This window comes from Nipponia nippon, unplaced genomic scaffold (genome assembly GCF_047370975.1).
Source record: "Nipponia nippon isolate SJK-2023a ecotype South Korea unplaced genomic scaffold, ASM4737097v1 scaffold_7, whole genome shotgun sequence".
In the NCBI taxonomy this organism is placed as follows: Eukaryota; Metazoa; Chordata; class Aves; order Pelecaniformes; family Threskiornithidae; genus Nipponia; species Nipponia nippon.
The window spans coordinates 19,266,824-19,291,993 of NW_028262391.1; the positions used below are offsets into that span (position 1 = coordinate 19,266,824).

Sequence of the window (25,170 nt, forward strand, 5' to 3'; positions counted from 1 at the left end):
TGTCATTGCACGTTCTCCCACACCTTGGTTAAAGTGACCACGGTACATGGGGACACCAGGCTAGCTTCCGTACCTGCGTACTTGCCACACGCATCGAGAACAAGCCCACAACAGGCAGGGGAGGGTAGCCTGCAGCAGGCTGTCAGATGCCTGCCTGGTACTTTTGAGTTCAGTCCATGACTACTACTTACTTCAAAGACTGATAGTTTAGATGAACCCTCAAATCAATTTTCTTACAATAATATTAAACAATGGTTTGGGATTTTTTTTTTCCAGAGAGTTTTATTAAATATACTACATCAGTATCTTGTTCTCCATAATCTTTTGATCACTCACAGACTGACTTGCTTAAAAATGTATTTCATAGAAAAACATCTGCAAAATTAAATCTAAAAAAAATACATATTACACACATCTGGACAATCTGCATGTTAGCAAAGAATACCTTTTATTATTTGACCTGAACATGTGCTTAAACAAGGAACATACTCATGAAACAGGACACACTCCTTGAATATGGCACACCTCAAACTACTCAGACTAAAGGAAAACTAGTGCAATTGTGTTTAATTGCATCTAACGATAGAACGATAAAAACTGCTTTTTATTCCTTTGTTTTTCTATTTTTTCCAAATCCATTCCATTTGTTCTCTTCCCACCACAACAAAACATCCAGCGGTTATTCCCGTAGATCACTGTCCTTACATTGCATGAAGCAAACTTCATATCGGCTGATCCATATTTACACTGAAGCATGCAAAGGAGGATACTGCAAGTATTTGACAACGCAAATCTATTAAATACATTATAACTGAACAACAAGGTGTCCTTTTAACACTGCAATTCTATAGCCTTTATCTGTGGTGGAAGTTTCCAGTGTATGAATTATAAAACAGCATATAATTCAGAAACAGAAACAAAGGATTTTGCAAATTGTTTGTATTTTCAACTATTAAATCTTTCCGAGAGCTGTGTCTAGCGCCGAAACCAAAGCCAGCTATTGAGTAGCCAGAAAGCTACAGTAATTGAATACATGATCATTTCCCTTTTAGCACGCTCTTTGTTTTCTTCTTCCAGAAGTTGTAGACGGCGATTAAGTTTGATTATCTAAAAATAAATAAAGGCTTTTAATACCTCATTAAAATTTGCCAGACTTCCAGAAGCTTCTGAAGAGCCATGTAAAATTAGTATCTCAGACAGATGGATTTTAAACACTTGATAATTTTACTGTCTATCTTCCATTGCTAGTGATCAGATATTGCTGTCCCTAATAAGTAGAACAGAAATGGAGTCGGGCTCTCCAGATTCCCAGAACAATACAGGATACAGGAGGGCAGCCCCGCAGGGGTACAGAGGGGATGTCTCACCATATCTGTTACGGATACCTTTGCAGCCACACAGAAAACCTGTTCCCCCATTTTACCACTACAGCTTTTTCTTAATATTATCAACTACTATGCTTTACATACCTGTCTTCTTAAGGAAGCAGCATCTACAACTGTCATGTCATCTGGTGTTCCCTCAAGCGTAGTATCCAAGTTGGAAAGACCATATCTATCAAATAAGAGAGATAGCTTAGCTGTCTCATCCATGCAAAGATTAGCAAGTACCATATTTTATCAACATTCTAGTAGATGTATTTTTTGGTGGTGAGAGAGAGAAGAATTCTAAAACTTTTTTCCCAGCTTTTACAGTCTATTTCCATAGGATCCTAACTGAATAAAGCCTAAGCACATACAAAGTGGGTAAGTGCTTGATTGAATCTGGGTTTATTGCTCTTCACACTTAAATGAAGATTCTCCACACAGACAGACTTCTTGCTATCACTTGGTCTCTCAAAAGACTGTTTCCAGTTATTTAACTGATTAATGAAACCTGAAAATTGCCTGAGCTAAAATGCCAAAGTTGCAAGAGACCTGGCAACAGATTAGAAATAACCAAATGAAGACTTGGAAAGAACTGGGTGTCTTATGCTCAGTATGTACTTAAATATCCCAAGTGGACACCTACTGAGATGATCTCAGTCACATTAATCTCAGTATTTTAGGCAAAGAGCCTTGCAAATAAAGAGTCTAGTGTGGAGACACTTTGCATGCATTAGAAAGTTTGCTCCCAGAGCACCTCTCAGTTTTCTGAATGTAGCAATTCAGAGAAAGCATTATTCTAACATCAGGGCAAGTTAATTAAATACGGCACATTTATTACCAGTTGGGAAGTGGCAGAAAGTCTACCTAAAGTATGTGTTTTGATCACCCAAATGCTACCTCTTAACCAGATTCTTTTCCAACAACTAACAGGTAAAAGTAGTTCTTGATGCTGCACCTACCACCGAGCTTCTCACTTCCCATCCTAAAACCTCAGTTGCCAGTATTAGTTCCCCTTGACTTGCTTTCTCATTAGGCATATGAACAACTGCTGCAAACAGCTTAGGACATTGAACAAAATAATGTCAAGGCTACCAAATTCACAACCAAATACACCTAAAAGAATCCTTAGCATTTAATGACAGTTAACGGTCAACTTCAACTAATGTGAACACAAGTAGAATCCCTGAAGGTTGCAGAATGCACTTAAGTGCAGATACTACTTTTGCACTTAAGTAGCACTGCATGTTCTTTCATCGCTTTCAGCAAACGTCTATAGAATGCCCTCAGCTCAGGCAAGATTCCCCCTGCCACCCCAACAGACAACTTGTCAAAGTTTCCCTGTATCATTGCTCATTAATATATTGTTTCCAAATAAGAACTGCTGTTTGTAGATGAGCTGCATTAGTCTAGACTTAGATAACAATGAGATCCTTGAGCAACACTGTATAAAAGATAGGAAGTTAATTACGTTTTGATCTGTGGTTTTTTGGGCTGAAAGGTATACAGGGAGAGGGAAACCTCCAGGTGAGATCAGGAAAAAAAAAAACAGCTTTTAGTAAGGGAACAGTCAAATAAGCAATTGTCTGTCAACAGAGCCATATCTGTTTTAAAAACACAGTATGGGACCAAAAAAGAAAAGTTTTGGCAACTCCTTTTGTTTGAAAAAGATTTTCTCATTAAGGATATTATTAATTTTTTATTCTAAGGAGACTTCAAACATTCACTTAACTGTGATTTATGCTATTTACTACTTGTAGTTCTTTCAGTTTGGGCAATATGAAAAAGACTGAAACTATTGGGGTTTTTTTGGGTTTTTTTATTTCCTCAGTGCTCTGAAGCTCACATGGCTAACTCAAAAAAGTTATTTTAAAATAAACCTAAGTTAGTTATAGAACAATTTGAACATTTCTACTGTTAAAAAAAAAGCCTGAAGCTTTGCACACATAAAAAAATAAATCAAGTTTTCCTTACTACTACAGGTTCTCTGAAAGCCAAAGAGATTTCTGAGGAAGGTCTTTTTGTAGCCATTTTTTTTATTCGTAGTAGATGGTAGAAAAAAAAAGAGAAAATCCCACCAGATCCACAGCATACTTGTCCCTCACCATCTCTTGGGAAAAGCAGAGAGGTTCATCATTTCAGTGAGATGAGCACACCTTCCTCCCAGGTCACATAAATTTAATATAAAGTCACAGTGTATCGCCACTGCTCTACCAACTTCCAAGCCATTCCAGGTATTAAATCAAGAGGGTTACCAGCAAGAAATTCCTTGATATAATCTCTTGGACCATTATAAAAACTGAATTCCTGAGTCAGAGAAGAATCACCTGCTTGAATCCAGTGTCTACTTAGGCACAAATGTAATCTCCATTTCGATGAAAACACAGAATTGTAGTGGCAAATGGGAACAACAGATGTGGAAGGGACTATTTTTTTTCCTTCATCCTGACCATGAGATTACGTGTCAATCTTATATCCAGTTCCACTGAAACGATGTCAATCTGCCAAGATAAAGGCAGTGAAAAGGCATCCAGCTACAACTAACAATCACAGGCATGTTACTGAGAACACCTGGAAAAAAATAAGGTGATGCAAGGCCAAATTTTCTAGCAAGAAAAATAGGAAACCCACTACTAAATCGAAAATACTTGAAGTAAACTGCTAATGTAATTTAAGAGCCTCCCCTTGCACATTACTTTGAGTCAGAATTCTGCAGCACATTTTATCTATTAGACCAGTAAGGTCTTCGCAGGTGACTTGGATGGGTAAGGAATAAAGGCCTGAAATACCTCAAGAGTTGAAAGGGAGGATAGAAATGAGCATTGTGTTTTAAAATAAGGATGCTAGAAATAGGGAAACAGAAGCCTGAATTTTAGAATCTAAATTAGTGGATCATGACTAATGAAAAAATACTCTTTACCTGGTGTTGTCATGATGAGGGTTAGAGGAAGTGGTAGCAGCTGACCCACCACGTAACACTGGCCTACAGCAGGTTTTTGTAGGTAGAAAGGACAAGACAGAAACAGGAAACGACAAACAGAGATAAGAGGTAAACCACACAGAACAAAGGAACATCAAAATACTTCCACTTATATTGTATGTTTCAATACAATATAGTATCTATTTATTTGGTTATAAATTGCACTTTCATAGCTCTCTTATTCAAATTTAATCAACACTGAATGTTTATGCAGCTAAGACCTGTAGGCAAATTTTTGATGATATAGCTTCATTTATGGAAGACAAACTGTTGAAATAGAGATTTGGGTGGAGGTTACTAGCCTTATAAAATAACCATGGGAAATTTCAGGTTAAAAAAAATCCCCCCCAAAACCAAAACCCCAGCCAACAACAATGGAGAAAGAGAAAAAAAAAAAGTATCTACACATACTTATAAAAGCCTTTTTAATCATCCTCTCCTTCCTCTAGGGAAAGGGGAGATTTGTCTTTTCTTTATTCATCTATGCTAGATGTAATTCAGAAAAGCTGGGCTAGTAGCATAAGGACCACATATAGTCCAAAGAGAGGTAGATCTCTCCAGGAAGAAGTGACTAAAAGCTTCAAGTAGATGGTATGAACATCCTTCTAAGCGTTGCTCTTTCAATTTCTTTTCCTTTTCTTTCTAGGCAGAGAGGAAGACAAGGTAGAGTTTTCTAAATTGCTGCAACTATATAATATACATTAACTTTGCAATAAGAAGTTACTGCGTCCTAATCTACAGCAGTACCTTCTGACAAAGGTGGTACTATGTGTTTTCAGTCCCTGTGGTAATGAGGCATTAGCGTTCCACGTCTATGATGTGTAACAAACCATTCAAGAGCCTGCAATCTCTTTTCAATTTCTTCCACTTTCCCAATTCCAACAGGAGGTACTTGTACCATGCATTTAACCCATGTATACTCCAGGCTATACGATTAAAGACAAAGAAAATCTAGGTTTGAAGATCTTTACAACAGGTACATGTAGGAGGCAGAGGCTTGGTGCTGAGGTGGCTGGGAGAACACTGTGGCCTGGCTTAAAACGAGCAAGAACCATGCACAAATGTCACAACCACTAGTTTCATTTAAAAGGATCAGGATCTAGGAGCCTTAGCAAACTCTGCTACCTGATACAATACTGGGACTAAGTCCTACTCTAATCAGCACCATAAGTGCATACCACAATGTTTTTCCATCTAGCACATAAGATAAGCCAGCATTTTTTGTGTTTTACAAAAAATTACAAAAATTCTTAATACATACAGTAAAAGAATATTCTTACCTAAATGCATGAGGTCTTGCAGAAAGTTATCAAAAAAAAGTATTCCTATTTTTTAAGCGGAGGAATAATTCAGCTAGTCTAAAGTCTTGTCTGACAGATGCTAGAACTAAATACTTTGAGAAAGCGTAAGAAATTCAGCGAACAGCAGCTATGGAACAGGTCGCAGAATTTCTCTGCTAACATAAGTCACCTGTAATTGGCAGATATGTGAACGCCAGCTTGTCAGTATCCAGCAGGCATTTCCACGCCATCTGACACAGGACAACATTTGGATTTTGTTTAATGAGAGCGATAGGTCTCAAATGCTCTCTAAACTCTTGGCCTCTGTGGTATTTTGTGGCAAACAAAGTTTTACAGCTGTTGTAGAACTAATCAATACTAACGAATTCACACTACTCTTCCCAAGGAAAGCCACAGGCTTGAGGGTGGCTGAGGGCTACAGCAAGGAACAAAACTAGAGCACTCTGGGATCTGTGCAAATCAGGAACTTAATCTAAAACAAGTCTTTAATCCCACTTCCCAACACAGCCAGGCTGTTAGGAGGCTGCACGTGATTTCTTCCTTTTCTTTGCAGTTCACATTTTATTTCTTTACAGGTGGACCCAAAAGGATCACCAGAATATTCCCCTGCCTCTCCCACACTTTTTACTTGCTTGGTTTTATATACCAACAAAAAAAAAAATCATTATATAGATGACAGTGGGCTCATAACTGAGACCACCTTACCCCAAAATCAGCAGCAAGTTTTTTGGTAAATACAGAATGCACAAGTATAATATAGTCAAGCTATTAAATACATAGCCTTCTTTAAAAAACTGAGTACAAATACATCAAAACTTTGATTTTTCTGGCTACTTCTGTCAATTCCATCCTAAACACTAATACATGATCAGAAGAAGCCATAACTCTGAGGCCATGTATACTCAACACTTAACTATTTCACTGCAAATACAGCAGCAGCCTGAAACATGAAGGGAATGCAGAGTAATACAATTTAATGACAGTGGGAAAACAGGCAATAAGGCAATGATCAAACGAATCCTGTCTGTCTTCCTCCGCTTAGCGCAGAGCACGCAATGGAAATACCACAGTAACGATGCAATCATAAACACGTGGTCTGGGGGGAAAACAACAAGGTGTGGACAATCTAGGTACCTGGGTCCAACTTCCACGCACACAGGGGGCTGAGGCCAGCACATTCTCTTTGTTCAGCAGAGGCAGCAGCTATGTTCACCTCTCACTGTACTTTAAAACACCTCTGGAAATCTCAGAAAGGCCATAAGAATGGGCACTAGGACTTTATGGACGTGTTCTGGACATGAAGTGGGTAAGAAGCTCAGCTTCTAAAGTACAGAAAGAATTGCTGCATTGAAGAATCGGTGACTGGACAAAACTACTCTCCTCACTTGTCTCAGTGCTGTAAGCAGTTACTTCAATAAAGCAACACGGTTTTTCCCTGGCTCCTTCACATTTGCAGACCCATTTCATTTTCTTCTGAACTATATTATCCAAAAGTCATGTGTAAGCCCTCTTCGATGGTCTTAACTCACATCCCATTTTATTTCTACCATGAAAAATATCATTAACTTGCTCAATATAAAAAGTGATCTCATAACACCTCAGGATGTGGTTATGTGGGTGAAGTTTGGCATTTAAGAAGGATAGTGGCTTTTTAGAAAGGGCTATCCTGAAGAAAGGAAATAGTAATAAGTTTCATACTTTTTTCCCCTAAATAAAAAGGTATTGACCCAAGAGATGAAGAATAGTTCAGATAAAGTACTGATTTCAACACAACTCTATTCAGATAGGAAATTGCCTTTTTTCCTGCATTTAAGACATCACTAAAATCTCCTTAAATGTAGGGGATTTTTTTGGGTTGTGAGGGTTTTTTTTTGTTGTTGTTGTTGTTGTTGCCTAGAGCATAAAAGATCAGTCTTTAAAAGACTCTAGGTATAGGCCCTACAGTCATCCAACAGAAATTGAAACAGAAAAATGGTTAGAACTGGAAAACAAAACTGACCTATTGTCCTTGTCCAAGCTGAAGGAAATGCAAGAGTAAACAGACAGTGTAAACAATGATCATTAAACTGTTGCCCATTTAAATAACCTATTATGCGAGCAGTGCCAGCTAAACTAGGCATAATTCATTATCTGCAGCAGTACAATCAGCACCTACCGTTAGCAGTTTTAGTAGACTGGCAAATATTTTGGAAAAAAAACCAAACAAGCCATGAAACAAGTTAAAAATATTTCCAGTGAGTAACACATCATCAGATCTTGTTCATTTTAAAAGATCTCTTCCAGTATTAAACATAAAAATGTTAAAATAGATAAGGTTTTGAGATAGAAAGCACATTATGCAGCGCAAAAGAACAGAGTGCAGGTTTGGAGCAATTTAAAACGAACAATATTTTGCAACCATGCAAGTGGATTATCCAAATTTCACATTCCTACGCCAGCTATAGAGTAATGGTGGGTATCTAAACACCCAACCACAAAGAACACACTTTCACCTTATTGAAAAGTTCAATTTTTTTGGCACCTATTTGTTCACAGGCGACTAGAAACAGGTTTCCCATTTCTTCTAGGAAGGTTAGTAAGAACACCTCAAAAATTAACCGAAACCAGGAAAAGTAATGCAGCTTTTGAAGTATTCAGAACCCCAGAAATTTTCTGATAACTGAAGTAAGCTGAAAGTGTATGTATGCATATGTGTATGTTTTCCAGAATCCAAGAGAACATGGGCAAGAACCAGCCTAATGGAAGCCAGGAATAAAACCTGTTAGCTTCACTGCAGACTGGGGAAAGAGCTAGAATTTCAGTCTGTATTTTAACAAGGACTCTTGGCACAGTACCTATAAGTGCTATTATTCACAGACAGTAGAATCCCTCCTTATCTGGGAGCTTTAATTTTGTAAAACAAAACAAACTTGTAATTCCACCTGATTTTTAATACTGACAAGGAAAAAAAAAGGTATTGCTGTCCAACTGTTGACAGGCATCAAAATTTTAACAGCTACAGCCTGAAATTTCAGAGTCAGGGTTAAGCATCCAACTCACAGAATTTCAAGGGGAACTATGCAGCTCATTTATTTTTGTCTTTTTTTTTTTTGTCTTTTTTTTTAAGTCCCAGGTTAAGAACACAAAGGCCAGCAAGACTGGAGTTCTATACGATTCAGGAATGTTAATATGGGCATTTATATACTGTCAGATCAGCAAACATGGTGAGCTACAGGAGGTGCCAGTTTGAAAAGTGTCTGCAAACACATACACATTCCCAATAAGATTGGCTTGATAGTCGCATTTTATTACCAAAACAACTAGAAAGCACATTATTTAACTTCACATTACAAAATATTAAGAGTGCTGCTGGGATATTAGCAACCAGAGGCAGACGGCAAATTTCAAAGAACTGCCTAGCACAGGCCACACTGAAGGGCTGCAGGAGGAATGAGCCGTTCCTTCCACCATTCTTGCCAGTTATCTCCTCTAATTCAACCTCTTGGCAAGCCCTAGAGGTCTCACCAAGCCCTACACTAGAGATAACTGTGTGCAATTTTTACTTGAACCTCTGTGCTAGCATACTATTGAAATGAAAATTGCTTTTGGTAAATTAACCTTGCCATTATTAGTCTTTATAGATGTTTCTGTAGTGTTAAACATGCCATTCTTGTAACGCTTCGAAGCGCCAAATCAAAACAGTCCAAGGATACATCAAATAGGCAAAACTCCACTGTAGAAAATGGAAATCATAGAATCATTGAGGTCGGAAAAGACCCTTAAGATCATTGAGTCCAACTGTAAACCTAACACTGCCAAGTCCACCACTAAATCATGTCCCAAAGTTCAACGTCTACCTGTCTTTTAAACACCTGCCAGGAGGGGGACTGATTGTCATGAGGCTTGTGTTGGCTCATTACCTCTCAAAGTATCAGCTTATCCATAAAAACAGAGACAGCATTAATCAGAGGAGCAACCAGCTTCTCAGCAAACACTGCCTTTCTTACTCTCAGCAGCCAGCAAAGTGGTCATTATCAGTCATGTATCAACCAGAGAAAACTATTCCCAGTATAAACTGAAACAGACTAATGTCCTGACATGTTATCAAAAGCAGTGTCTGCAATGCTTTGCATAATATTCTACCTTGTTTCTGCACATTTGTTTTAATCCTTTATGACAACATCAACCCAATCTTATTGATTTGCACCATTGCTCACCAACAGAAAAGCAGAAGACAAGGCTAATAAATTTGCGGGCTCAGGGCCAAATATTAATTGCAGAAATCACTGACAATCTGGGAACAGCAGAATCCCTTGCAGTCACAGACTAACACTTCTTATTTTGATTTTTCTTTGGAAGGAAACCAAAACAATGCTATATTTGACTGAAACAGAAGCATTTTGAAATGTGAATTTTGGACAATTAAATTGCTTATGAATAGTGAAAGCAAAGGAAAGCAAAAGCAAATAATTTCATCTCATTATTTTGTAAACAGAAACCAAACTCCACTAAAAAGGAAAAAAGAAAAAAAAAAAGGCAGCAAAAGCTGGCAGAATCAGTGACAACCAATCACCTGCGGTTTTCATCCAGCACATCCAAGACCTGCTGGTAAGCCCTACGAGTGGAAGACTGGATAAACGACAAAATGCCACGAGCAGAGTAAAGATTAGTTCCATCTTCAGGCAACATATTGGGAGGACAGACACGAGCCTGTTGCAGTGATGGTGTCACACTGTTCGTACAAGCATAGTAAATGAAGAGAGAAATACTATAGTCAGATTTTAAATTTAAAAAAAAAACCAACCTTTTCAGATAGACCCCATTCCAAAAATGCTTATTGCTTGCTTTTGGTTTACCCTTCTCCCACCACTATAAGGTAGCACTCCCAAATTCTAGTAACGTAGGCATCATGAGCTACATTTATATATGTTCTTCAGAAACAAACCCAAGCAATAATCCAAGGACACAGTTTTGGTCTGTTATACAAGTTAGTTTTAGAAAGTCCTTGTCCAGCTAAACCTGTACCTGTTAAAGTCAGTATTCAAGTCCTCACTGACATCAAAAAGACAAGTGTTTTTACAAGCACTGGTGTTTTAAAAAAAATCCTACCCATAATCTCTTTCAAAACACAAGCCTTTTTCAATAAGGAGAATCTCACATAGAGCTTCTTCAACAAAAATTTTTCTTCAAGCTGTGACTAAAGACCAAGATTGTATTTTGATTTGCATATGAACAAAATTTAAAAGCAACTGCAAGAAATTCCAAAAAAGCACAGAATTCATATCCCAGTGACAACAAACTACATGATCTGAGTTTTTGACTATGATGCAAATATAATATTTAACATAAAAAGGATTGAAATTCAAACATGACCATTTGGATCATACAAACCTCATCTCTATCAGACAGAAAACAGTTTTAATAAACTGCCTTTGATTTGCTCATGTTTCTTTACACTCAACCTGACTTTATCCACATTGTCCTTTACACATCAAGGTATTTTTCATTTTATTTTTTTAAATCAGGAAACTTTAATTAAAGTGATATGCTTTTTTAATAGGAAGTAATTTTTGTTAACTTAATTGTAAATATTAACACAAATGCAAAACAAAGTGTGAGTCACTGTACCCTTTAAGTCTTGGAATAGTTTTTATTCCAAGATTAGCATCCATAATTCAACACATTTCCTTTGATCTTGCCAGCTGCGCTTTGCTCCAACAGTTTCTGGAGTTAGAGTGCCAATCTTCCCGCTTTTGGCATTTTTAAGAAATTAAGCAAAGCATTAGTGGCTGAGTGCTTGGAAGCTGGTTTGATATTTAGATAATCTCTAGATGGGTCATAATTCCATGGATACTCTTATTTTGAACACAGTTGTTCTGCAAATGGCTGGGACCAAGATCACAAAACTGAGTAAGAAAGAAAATGCAATTGAAAAGACAGATTCAAAGCATGTTACACAGATGTCAGTTCACTCACAGAAAAGTTCAGCCATCCTGTGCTTCAAGAGACATGCAAAGACAGCAGTGGCTGGTGCTTGACTGATACTGGTCATTATTTATCACCTAAAGTGCAAGTATCTTTTCATGCTGCTGTAGAGTACATTTGGACAAGAGAAAGTAAAAATGAGAAGGAGACATCAATAAACATCTACTTTGCTTCTTTACAGCTTTTATCGTTCTCCAAGACTTGTAGGATCCATCTTTCTTTTATATTTATGATGACTTCTACTTTGCAATCAATGGTAGTGGTCAACATCCACACATTTTACTCTTGAATTGCATTGGAAATGCCAATATTGACTAGAAAAATATCAAGAAGCAGGGGCAAGTATGGAAATACTGCCACTAAAGTGAATTTATGAGAATTTCTACTCCTTTGTGGATTTGCTGGCTTGAGGGAAATGAGGGAAGAGCTGAAGGCTTGAACTCATAGTATGTTTTATATTAAAAGTATTTTTTCCTGTTCATCACTTCAGAGTTTTACAGAATAGGTTGAAAGACAGCTTAAAAAAGGTAACAAACAGTATTTAGACATATTGCAAACTAGAAGACATTGTGGAATTCCTGTTGTCCGGAATGCTATTACTGTAAATACCACAGTAAGGTTATTTGCATACGAAGTCTTCTGTAGATACTGAAAAAAAAAATCCCCCAAACCTATTTAACTAAAACTGCACAAAATTCTCTGGAAGAAAGTTACATGTGCTGATTAAATGGAAAGTGTATATAATAAGGAAAAATCAAGGCAGACTTCAGAACTAGATAATTCCTAACCCCATGGTCTAGTCCCTGAACTACTTTATGCTCGTTGTTTTATAGGTGGCTTGTAAGAAAAGGCAGTTTCAAGAGATTACTTCATTCTTTTTAAGATATTATTTAATTCTTACTTAAGAGAATATTTAATTTCTGAAATTATTCAATTATTTAAGAGATTATTTAAATCTATTTGCTCCAATTTACTCAAATTTTCTCCATAAAGGCTATTGCTAATTTTAATACCCTTCTAAAGTGCACAGTTTGAGAGAGACCTTTCCCTTCCTTTCTGTCTGAAAGTGAGACTAATTCCATGAATGGCTCAAATGTCAGGATTAAGGAATACGGGGGGAGGGGGGGACGACACACGGGACACAAATAAGAAGCCAAATTTTTCTTCTATCCTCCTTTTTCAGGATTCAAAATTATTGTCCTGTAAACATGTGGTAGTAAACATTTGGACTATGTCAGAGACCACAGAGAAGAAATATTATGAAGTAAATATCTGATACAATCAGCCAAGATGACACAAGAAAAAACATCTCTAACATAACAGAAATTCTTTAACATTTAGTATGACTACTTATAATTAGACATTGTGGCTATCTCCCTTCTCTCCTCCATTTGTAGTTAAATGGTCTTAGTCCTAGGCATAATTTTGTCTCAAATTTCTGAAAAGAATTCTTGTATACAGCTCCAGCCACTTATTTTAGCACTCACTCCCTGGTTACAAACACCAGTCAATTCCAGAGTTTGGAACCAAAACAAACAACATGGAATTACAGAAATTACTACAGAAGAGCACAGTAACATTCTACTATATGCAGAGCTTTTAGCTTAGCAGTAATCTCCCCTAAACCTTCTCAAAACATTTGTGATGCACACAGGATTTATTTCAGGTATTTCTCTAACTTATAGTTCTCCAAGTATCAAATGAGAGCTAAACAGATTTAACTAATCAAGGTTACTTTAAATTCAACCACACAGACAGACTGTATTCTCATTAAAGACGTGCACACCGTTACCTTTTCCCCCACAACTTGCATGAAGAACAGAATTTCTCAAACTGTGAACCTGAACTCTCTAGAGAGGTGTGTTTTTGTAAGGGAAAGGCTGGAGCAGAAAAAAAAATTTAAACATTGTCCCCTTTTACATGCACTCTTGGTGGTTTGTTGGCTTCCAATGCAGAAGCTGAATCCTTGCATTCAACATTGGCTGGCGATGGCCAACAAAAAGCTTTGTTTCTCCAGCCATTCGAGAACAGCCAAAGAGCAAAGAATCAAACAAACCAAAGCTATCTTGAAATTTAATTTTTCTTTACAAATCAGTTCTTAGTTGAAGCTGTCCCCTTTCCTTTTGCCGCCAGGTATTTTCCCCTATGTTCTTTACACAGGGAAACGATTTGGCAAAGTTTGAGAAACCCTGAAGCAAAATTAGAAACCACACATTCAGTGTAGCAAAGGCTGTTTCAAATTTTATATTCTAAACTACAGATACTTAGTCAGAAAATTAGTATTGCAGAGAGCTACATAATTAAACACACTCTTGACTTGCATATACCAGGTAACATTTAGGCTTACGTGCAATCCTTAGTCGAAAGAGGTGACTGGAACCGTGGTATTTTATTTCTTGGGACAGTATCTGATCTGTGCCACCTTGAATAATAATTGTAATCTCTTAAGTAAGCATCCTTATAAATAGAGGGATTGTAATTTAGAGAACCGTCATTTTTCCTACCCAGATAGACAGTTATTGTACAAGCAGGTGACTACCTGCTCATTTTTTTTAAACACATCTGAGAATCACTGTCTTAAGTGAAGTCCAACTCCCAAAAAATTCTCAGAACTGTCTCTGCGTGCAACTGGATGACAAGAAGAGAAAAACAACAGAAAAGAAACAACTATTTGTACCACATAGAGAACATTGTGATAGGGAGCCCCGCCAATTCTTTCGCCTCAATCTGACAATCTATTCCAGAATATTTAATTTTGTCACTTTGTAGGTGAAGCACTGGAATTTTGCACAGTACATCCGAACATTTTGTCCAAGGAGGACAGTGTCCCAGATTAAAACTTGAGTATTATAGTCCTATTTAGAAAGCAAAGGTTTTAAAAGGCAGTGCTCCGTGTGCCTTTTCAATGGGGTCCTCATCACAGCATCCAAGTAGACTATCATGTCTATCAGGAAGTTGAATCAACGAGGTAACAGAAACAAGCATTTTGAAAGAAAAAAAATATTTTCTGGATAAGAATTAAATACTTGAAGGAAAACATGGAGTCTCTTTTCTATTTGAAGATGTGAACTAGGCTCTCAGAAGCACAGGAATAAAGAGCTGATCTTTGTAACATAGTATTTATTACTGCAGAAGTAAACTACTTGGACATGGTATGAACTTAAAAGTCAAGCCTGTTTTGATGAAGCAGCAATGTATCATTACAGTAATTAGAACAAAGATTATTTTTTTCAGCCAACACTGGAAACAAGAACTTTACGAGCAGCTGGTTTCTGGTGTTTTTGCATCACTGGAAAAAAAAATATTTCTAGACGGTAAAGAAACTTCAACGTGATATAAATGAGGTAACAGGTGTACAACTACGTTTTCTGTAGTGCAAAGAATACATTTGTAGTAGAATTTATCTACTTAAATGATGTAATTTATCAACAAGGAAGCTAAACGTAGAAGACATTTACCACAAACCTCTAACAGAAATAGTAGTCTATGAGCTAGGTGATACCCAGTACCATCTGAGGTAGCATAATTTACATCAAGCAGGTTTGTTTGCTTGTATTGCCTATTTTGAACTATACAATAAAACTTCCACATGAGTGGCTTCTCTAAGTAGCTACCACAGTGAAAACAGAATGCTGAGTTATCAATTTTGTTTGTAGAATTGCTACTTCTGGTTTTATTTACATGCAACTTGCAATTTTTTTTTTCAGTTTACAGTGTATGTCCTGTGGGCCTAAATTGTGAGGAAACAAGAGCCAAGAGAGACCTTTTTCACCAAGTACAAAAGACTTGGCTTTCCTGCATTTGTGTGAGCCATACAAGTTCCACCTTAAACATACTGTTTTCATACTCTGAATTCACATAACGTTCTCCTGAAAGTTAGCCAGATACATAGTCGCATTCTGCATGTGGAGATTGACAAAACCTGTATGAGGGAGAAATGCCAGATTCATCACTGAGAATGCCGCAGCATGATCACAGTGATTTCTTTTTTTGGAGTCAGAAGAAGCACTGATGACAGAAAAAGCAGCAATTTCTAGGAACCTCAATGATTTCAAAGCAGATGATCTACACATGAGGCACAGCATAACTTCTATCATAAGAAAACAAGTACTTGAGAGGTCAAGAGACAAATGAAGTTCTAAAATACTGCAGGTCAGCAAGTATGGAATGCTGCAGAGAAGAAAACAAGCTTCTTCCACATGGGCAGCAGAGAGCACAGATAGAGGAGGCTCAATATTAGCTAGCTGTCATTTTTCTTACAAGCAAAAGAGAAGATATCCTGGATCAATCTAAAGTTTATATAATTTTCTTAAAAGACACTCATAATGGAAACTGCTTGGCATTGAAAGTTTGATTTATTTGACAGACATTATGCAGGCGCTAGCATGGGCACCAAGAGAGGAAAACTAGTCTCCAGATGTGTCATAATTTCCTGGCTTTTGTAAATGATAAACTGAGTCACACAAGCTACTAGTTATATATTCATCGATCACATCCTTTTTCAATTTACAGGATTCCGAGTTCTTATTGTATTGCTAAGCCTCTGAAGGACTGCTAGTAGATTAATAAACTGTGACAGCAAATAATATTCAGATCATTTAAACTAGTAATTCCATATATAGCTTCTGAGCAACAGCTAAGCACATAGGCGAGTTTTACAGATTTATGATTTTTGGATTCAGAAGTCCAAGTGTATGTGAGAAATCTGATGACAACTGGATACATCCAGCCAGAGCTGATCTTGCCAGTTTCTCAGATGGCTGGCTGGGCAGACACAGCCCATGACTTTCAAAAGACAAAACTAACCTGGGGAGCAAGGATAAAGTGATTTCAAGGAATCACAAGAATTCATACACCATCTGTTTTTTCTTTAAGTCCAATACTGGCAAAGCAGAGCTGGTAACATCAAAGAGGTAAACTTTTTCACAAGCAGCTTCCATCACATGAAGACCATCTATTCCAGCATGCATCATGTACAAACTATCAGATAGGCAAGTGAAGGCCATTCCTGCAGTGAAATTCCAGTATGGTCGGTCCAACAGGACAACCAATACCACAGGGAACTTGGGCACTTAGTAGGCTGCTAGAACATTTGGAGACCGAGCTGATCAGGAGCTTATGGATGGGAATCTGGTTTTGCCAGCCCAGTGAATATATATGACTCAGCAGACTTGAGTACCTAGACATGTGCAATCTACAAGCTTGTATGAACCAAAAGCCCGATTAAGTAAGAAGAGGAAGATACGCAACAACATTTCCATGAAGATCTAGAGAAAGAGAAGGAGAATTATGTCTAGAACGTGCATAAGAGTACATATCACTAGTTTTAGACAAACTAACAGGTAGACAGATATGTAGTACATATAGTACCTTCTAGTGCCCCTGCTGTAAATAGAAGAAAACAGACATTTCTAGGACATAATTCACGTGATCTATTTTAGACTGAAAATAGGTAGACCCTAAGTAGGTCGTGCACTTATTTCCCTCTAGTTACTGAAAATTAAGTTTGTGGTGATTTAGCAATAGTGTTACACAGTCTACATTGGGACAGATCAATCCCATCTTTTAGGTCTTCAAGCTAAGATCCTTTCAACAAGGGCAAGTATTCTTTACGGTAGCTGTATTAGGAATCTTTAACATATGAGTTTTAAGTGTTACATTGCAAAAACAGTTATTGCCAGGTGGAAAGATGCTGTCACTCAGAATAAACCATGATTAATCAAAGACTGTCATATCTAATAAAAATATACAGACCTGTATGTCTTCAGAAAGCACCATAAGAATTGCTGCCTCAGATGGTATCAATAGATGAAGTTTCCAATTTTAAATGCTACTTGCCATTTTGGTCTCAAAAGATTAAGAGATATACTCACAGACTCCAATACATTAAGTACATTGGCACCAAAGGAAAATTACTTATTCTAATATTTATAAGAAATACACATATTCCTTTTTCAATGAATGAAAACCATTACATAATACCAACAATGACAGAACCAAGAACATTTTCATGCACAAAGAACTCAATTTCCTTAAAATTCCGGGGGGGGGGGGGGGGGGGGGAGATATTATACCAGCTCAGAAACTGAAAAATCTCCTGAAGTAACAATTCATGATAACTGGTAAAACCAACTGTGAGCCCACAAACACTCCCACCCACCCACTGCAAGAAGATACTTTGCAGATGAGTCACCTCACTAAACAAAAAGCACAGAAATTAAGAAAAATGTTGGCTTTATAATATGTAAAATTATGTACTTGCCACAACATACAAAATATTAACGAGGAGATAAGGAACAAAGGAAATACGTAACAAGGCTCTAGCTGGGTCCCTGCAGGCTGTTGTTCTACTCACATGGAATCATTTCGGGCCAGCTGGCCATTCTGTCGAGTAGCATTTTCACTCATGGAACGTTCTCTCTTCAGTCTTCCCACTGAGCGGACCTGCGTAAAAGGGGAGAAAGAGGGAGATAAAAGACAGGGAATTCCAGGAGACATTTAATAATTTGCACTGGAGATTTGTAAGTTAGATTTGCCCTCAGATACAAAGGCATGTTTTCATGAGTTTCACAGTGATTAGGAGGAGAACAACTGATGACAGGATCTGATGCTGGTACATGTAAAACCAAGATCCAAAGTTATTGCAATCCTGTTGTTATCTATCCATATGATCTGATGCCGAAAGTATGAACAAACAGAATTTTGAATATGTAAGAAAGCAATATTATGTTTAATATTACTTCCTATCACCAGAGATAAATACATTTCTACTGTATTTTACGAGACTGTATTTTATAGAACATGCAGCCTCATAAATCTTTTTCAGTTTTTAAGATGTCAGTTACACATCATCCACCTGGATGCCAATGGTCTACCGATGGTTTTCAGAGTTTTGTTAAAACTCACTAATTCTATGTGGTGTTATACCATCTGGCCACGAATTCCAAAGGTTAACTATACACGTTAAAAGAATTTTAAGTTTGTTTTCTGATAACCTACAAATTAAAAAAATCCTGCAGCTTTCTCTTCAATCAAAAGGATTTTTTTGTTAGAAGTATTTTGAGTAGTTCTAATTATGACTTTACTTTTGTAAGTACTGTGTAAGCTTACTGAGCATGGCAACACCTAGCCATCTGCCAGTTAAATATGGAACCTCAAAGTCATAATTAGAACTACTACAGTGCTAATAAAAATATTTTTATATTTTCCCAACTTATGTTAGCAACAAGTAGATCTGCACCACAGTAGAGAAATCATTGGTCATTTCACTTTCTTTCGTAGAATGCTTCTCAACTAAAGAAAAAGCAAAATAAGTACTAGCCTCTTCATTTTGAGGTGTCTGCTGGGGAGGTTTTTCTAGGTCCAAAAAATCTAGCGGTCGATCACTAAGAGAAATAACACGGGGAGGAGTTTTCAATGCCAGTGGTTTGAATGGAGTAGACTGAACGAGGTCAAGGTCTGGTGGTCTGGAAAATGGAATGTCTTCACTATTACCTGCAAGAACATCTGTTGTCAATAGAAAGCAAGCTGTTCTGAGGCCTGAGGGCTAATGCTAAAGTTAAAAAAAAAAGACAGTTACTTCCCCTGACTATGCTAAATAATTAAGTATACCTTTCTTTAACAGGGCGTGTATGTTAAAACCTATGGTTAAAGCTCTCAAGACCACATTAATTGACACTTATTTGAGCAGTTTCTCTGAGAACAATGGTCCTGAGTAATCCTGAGCAACATCAACTGTTATTGCAAGCGAGGGCACTTTTAATCACAAGACATAGTCCTATTAAAAGTCTATTTGTTTAGAAATACAGTGACTGGGGATGTGAAGATGTCACTCTTTCAACGCATAAAATATATGCATGTCACACGTTTTGCAAATCGTAAGGCCTTCAGCAGTTCTAGGTCTGTCACTATAAAGCTGATGACCATAAATACCCAAGAAGTACTGACAGAGTGCACCCAATAATAGACAGATCCTTAACATAATTAGCATTCTGATTATAATCAAACACATTTTGCATGGCTAATACATAGTACATCCCCAAAACCTGCTATAGTTACTTTAGCTTATAGTTAATTAAGAAAAATCAGGTGTAAATCAATAAACATTTTTTTTCCTCCAGAAATGGTTTAGTAAGATGAAAAGTCAGCAATTAAACCTTCTGTTCATAATTCATTCATTAACTGTCTCGACTACAAGCTAGACCAAAACTATTCATGAAATATTTTCAGAGTTTAAGACACTTCCTAAGTCAAAGTCAATCAGCAATAACTGTTTGAAACCCAGAAAACATTTTACAGGTTTTTCTTTTAAAAATATGTCAATATATATTTTTGTCCATCCAGAAATCTGGGGAACTAATTTAAGTTTTCGCCTATTTTTCTTTTATTGAGATGCAGACATACCTGCCACTACAATCCGCTCTGGAACTTGCATAGTTACACTGGCATTTGGAAATCCTTCCTGGATGCCCTTCTCAAGGTCAGCATTTTGAGGAGCTACCTTGAGTTTTTCTGGGACCCTCATGCGCTGACTGATTCCTTCGGTGTATTCCATTTCATACTGAAGGCGATTAATTTCTGCCATCTCGGCAGCTGGAGATGGGAATGCAGCCCCACTCATTCTGGCAAAAGAAAATCAAAAGCTGTAATAGCAATACAGGAAACCAGCAGAAAGTGCGTAAAGGAAACTCTTTGTTCGGATTACTAGGCAAGTGGTAGATGATCCTAACTGAACAGGCTTACATAGAGAAACAAGTTACATGATAAAATTCATAGGAACTGTAGTCACAAGGAGCCGAGAGTTGAGGGCAATGACAGAAGAACAAAGTGATGCTGTAGGCAATGCTCAAAGCTGCACTGAGGGTCCTCAAACTGAGCTGTGACAAAAAAAAAGGTAGAAATTCTGCAGGTAATGTACTATTCCTGCACTGGCTGGCAGAAAAACAAACAAACAAAAAAGATTTGGCAGGATTGACAGGAAGCCTATTCAGGATTGGCAAGAAATTGGAAATATTGATCTGTATTTACAGAGATCCAGTGTACCGGTATTTGCGAAAATGGATGAAGTCTTACAAAACTGCATTTTGATGTAGGGGAACAAAAGAAAGGGCTTGACTTGGGCAGCAGCCTTCTGCTTGCCATCAGTCACCCAGATCTCACTCCATCTTATAAGGACAAAGTTCCTTATCAACAGCTGTCAAATCGGCTTGAAAACCTAGCATATTCATAAGCCATTCCTCATCACAAGCAATTCTGTAAACTTCTCACTCCTGAATTTTTCTGTAAATGAAAATCTTACTTTTGCAGAAGATACAGATACAAGATGGGCAGAGAGATAACAAGACTTTATTTACACTTTAAAGGGTTTGCCAATACTTTATATATACATTTACCTAGAAAAGAAGGGGAATATCATACGAAGCAGTGGGGGAATTTCCTAGAATCTAGGCTGTGAGAAACTTACTAATACGGCAATTGTGGGGAGCCGCCTCGAAGACAAAGACCAAAGATAACTGGGTTTTTTTTGAGGCTAGATTTAAGGTTGAGAGAAAAATAAATCCTACAGCTGCACTTGGAGGTGGGCTGGAAAGGGGCTACTGATGGAAACTGTGGGCCGGAAAGGGAACGTGGATGGCTGAGAGAAGTTGTTTACCTGGGCAGTGGCTAGCGGACTTCGTTGATGGCTCAGACCGAGATTACGGTTATGGGCTCGGTTAAAAGAGAGACATCCCAGAGCTGCAGTTAGAGCAGGGCTGGAAAGGGGCTCCCAGAGGAAACTGTGAGCTGCAAGGAATACTCGGTTGTGAGAAACTTTTCATCCAGGCAATGGCTGTGAGGCCTTGTCAACAGCTCAGACTGAGATAACAGTTATTTTTAGGGTTAGGATTGAGAGAAATATGTATTTCTACACATGTATGTACACACACAATATGTAAATATAGTTATGCTGGCACGTTCACCTATAGGAAGCATAGCTTACTCTAGCAAGAAATCTTTTAGCAGTACTGCTCGAAGTAGTTCCCTAAATGAAGTAATCTATCCTGGCAAAAAGGCAAGTTTTGCCACTATAATTGCAACTACATTCTTTTACTATTTTTGGCAGCAAGGCTACGTCTGTTGCTGTGTGTGTGCTTTCATAAGCTGAACACGCAGAACTTTGTGAACAAAACACCTCGGTGCAGACCACCTACATAGCAGGCGAGATGGACCACAAGCCATTCTCCCCACCATCACACAGAAGCAATACTTTCCATATTTATCAATAAAATCTCAAATAGTAACCTTCAGACAACAAAAAGCAGCACACAGAAGGATCTGGATTGTGTAACACTATATTAAATGCACTCATTTAGTATATTCAATATGTGATCCACTTGGCAATTCATCCTGGGATCCTCAGTGTTCTTTGAGACTTCCTATCACCACAGATCAAATGAAAGAATCTCATTCATCTCAAAGTCTCACTGCAGCACAGTAGGAGAACTGGTGGTCAGAGAGAAGGCAAGAAGGTCACTGTTTATGTAAACTTAAAAAAAAAAAAAGTAGTTATAAAGGAAATACCTGAAGTGATACAGATTTAATGAATTTATTACTTATTTATTTTTAATTAATTTCAATTATTAATTCTTACTGTTTGTATGTATCAAGTGAAAGGAAATGGAACAACCCATTTAATTAGAAATAAACACTTTACAGGAGTTCAAGAGGTGCTTAAGCAGCAGTGTCACTTCAAAATTCTTAAGTTTTACTGTGGGGGTTTTTTTGTCCCCGCCCGTTGGTCTTGCAAGCTAGATTTGTCCCTCTTGCAAGACATTGGCTAGATCAGCCAGTGACATGAACAAAGTACACAGTCTTCTGACATTTCCACATTCCAAAAGGTGTTTTTAATTTCAAAACATGGTCTATGATGATTAAAGCATTTCCAGATTGACAGGAGTAAAAATCATAATGTCAATAAAGAGACCGAATTTTAAGAACTAAAGTACCCAGAATATCTACTGGTAGCAGCTTAAAGAATAGTTATTGCTCACAAGACTCGACAACAGGTGTTTCACTGCTTGTTCACTTTCCCATTTTGAAATACCTGTACGGCTCTAAGTTTTGCCATCAAGTACCACTACAGCGCAGCAGTGTTTACACCACAGCTTCCCTAAAGTTTGGCATTGCTTTTGTATATAAGTCCGCGTGACAACTGCTTTCCAGCTGTAAGGTAAAACACACACAAAAAGGACAGCATTACAACAGTCGCTTTATAAACTATTTAAAAACTGACTATCACTGTGTGGGTTTAGCTGTACTTGCCAAGGACCTATAGATACAATACCTCAATGTCCTCCTGCTCTTGTGTACTTCTCATCTACTTTGCATCACTGAGAATTGTATTTTCTGTCAAAGTGATTTCAATTTTACCCCTTTTTACAAGAGAAGAGCAAACCAAGAAACTGTGAGATTTCAGCAACAGAAAACTTGCATTATTTAAATGGGGCTTGTTAACAAAACCCCCAACTACTTACAGAAAACAAAAATCAGAGTAACGTTTTCTGTAATGTTCTTGTTACACAAAGCATTTTACAGAAGACATTAATAATAAATCAAGGAGAAGAAGGATTTTAAAATTGATATTTACAGAACTAAGTAGCTCTGAAGAGGCACGATAATAGAAAAGAAGTCTGAGAATGATGAGACAATAAAAATATAATCACAAATACAGGATAAATAAAGGACAGAGAGCAGCTGAAGCACAGATGAGCATCAGTGGCGTTTAACAAAAGAGCGAAAGGAAGGAGAAAATCCAGAGGAGAATAAGGGAAGAGAGAGTGAGAGAAGTTATATAAGGTGAATTACATGTGTTTGGAAAGACGCAGGGGGTACCTCCTTCCCCCTCTCCTGAACAGGAGCAGCAACAGAAGAGATGGGGATGAAGCAATGCATAGGAATCTGAAGGATGACTTTTTGTCAGCATTCTGATAATAATCAGACATTGGCCATATCTGTGCTGCAACCGGGAATGCTACGCACAGTGTGGATGTCCAAGTTAATCCGAGATATATGAAGATGATTACTGGTAACAGTATAGCTGTGCCAGCACTGAGATCAGAGCAGGTTTTACAGCCTACACTGAACTAACTCTAACTTTTCCAGCTGCATTATTGTTTGTTCCTGATGCGGTTGCTTTACAGGTAGTCTGTTCAAGTACACAGACTTGCACTGGACTTATAGGACCCAAGGACCCTATGGGACCCTAAAACTGTCAGAACATATCACAGAGGCATTCAGGATCAGAGCCTATGAAACAACAAAGCACTAACAGAACAATTTGAGGGAAAGGAGAGCAGAGCTAGGTGTCGGCTAAACGCTGAAAGCTGTTCTGCATAGTACAGTTACATGTGTTGAACTTTTAAAATACATTACCTCCTCTCCTTAGCACAAGAATGACACGAACAAAAAATATCTATTATACATAAACAAGGCTATGGGATCACACAACACTTAAGGCTGCACTCTTTCAAGTTTGTTTTACTCCAGTTGGAGGTTTTAACACAAAACACCTTTTTTTTTTTTTTAAATAGAAAAAACCCTGGAAACATTTGGAGGAAAAAAATTGTCACAGCCTGACAACCATTTCTCTGAAACACCCAAATATTCATCGTCTTGTGACAGCATTAAGAGCCTTGGGCAACAGACCCACTCAGCTACGCCAGAGGAAGGGAACGGGGGAACCGGGCGCCCAGGAGAGCGGCGGAGCCCTCGGCGTGCTCAGGCGCTGCCTTGGCACTCGCGGCCGCCCCAAGCGTCCCGCCGGGGCCGAGCCTCCAAGACTGGCGTCCAGGGCGGCGGCAGGCGGCTGCCGGCGGCGCTGGTCCCGCTACTCAAACGCTTCCCGTAAGGCGCTGGGAACGCGAGCTGGGAACGCCGGGAGCGCTGGGCGCGCGAGGCCGGGCAGAGGCAGGTGTCAGGCAGCGGCGCCCGGCACCGCAGGGAAGGGGCGGGCACCGGCGGGGCGGCGGGCAGGAGCGCCCGGGGAGCCGAAGGGGTGCCCCGAGGTTTGGGGGGGGGGGGGAGAGGCGGGGAAGGCCGCGGCGAGGCACGGGGCGAAGAGCGGGGCGGGGGCAGGAGGGGGCCCTGCGCCACGGGGGAGCAGGGCTGTGAGGAGACACGGTCGCGGGGGGACGACACGGGCTGAGGCGGGGCTCGGGCGGAGGGGAGGGACGGCTGCGAGGGCGGGGGTGGACACGCTGGCGCCCCGCAGCCCGGGGGGCCCCGCGGCCGGGCTAAGCCCCCTCGGGACAACCTGCGGACGCTGCCGCCAGGCCCCGGCAGCCCCTACTCACCCAGAGCGGCGGGACGGCGGCCGGCGAGCCTTTGCCTTGCCCTGCCCGGGCCGCTCCTGCCCCGCTCCGGACCCCGGCGCTGCCTCGCGCGGGCGGGGGCTGGTTCAGCGGCGCGGCGGGCCCGCTCCGCGCTCCTCAGGTACGAGGCAAACACCGGCCTGCTGCCCCCATCGGGCTCCCGTAAGGGCTGACGGGCCGGGGACCGCGCGTCATGTGACCGAGAGAGGGCG

The 25,170-nt window shown here is 39.1% G+C and overlaps 1 protein-coding gene across 10 annotated transcripts; it reads right to left on the reverse strand.

Annotated features, from left to right (window-relative positions):
- Positions 1-429: 429 nt before the first annotated feature.
- Positions 430-25,170, reverse strand: MFF (mitochondrial fission factor). 10 transcript variants are annotated; one of them, XM_087738609.1, is made up of 11 exons: positions 24,941-25,170; positions 21,262-21,392; positions 20,013-20,230; positions 18,931-19,103; positions 17,965-18,053; positions 13,957-14,031; positions 10,198-10,356; positions 7,645-7,662; positions 4,285-4,347; positions 1,470-1,554; positions 430-1,107 (listed from the first exon to the last, which is right to left on the reverse strand). In XM_087738609.1, exons 3-11 carry the CDS (start codon positions 20,227-20,229, stop codon positions 976-978), a joined length of 1,011 nt encoding a protein of 336 aa, XP_087594735.1. In that variant the 5' UTR covers position 20,230; positions 21,262-21,392; positions 24,941-25,170; the 3' UTR covers positions 430-975. The 10 variants fall into 10 exon arrangements, with proteins under 10 accessions (XP_087594735.1, XP_087594734.1, XP_087594738.1 ...); XM_087738608.1 differs by lacking the exon at positions 21,262-21,392; XM_087738612.1 differs by lacking the exons at positions 13,957-14,031; positions 21,262-21,392 and having other exon boundaries at positions 24,941-25,169.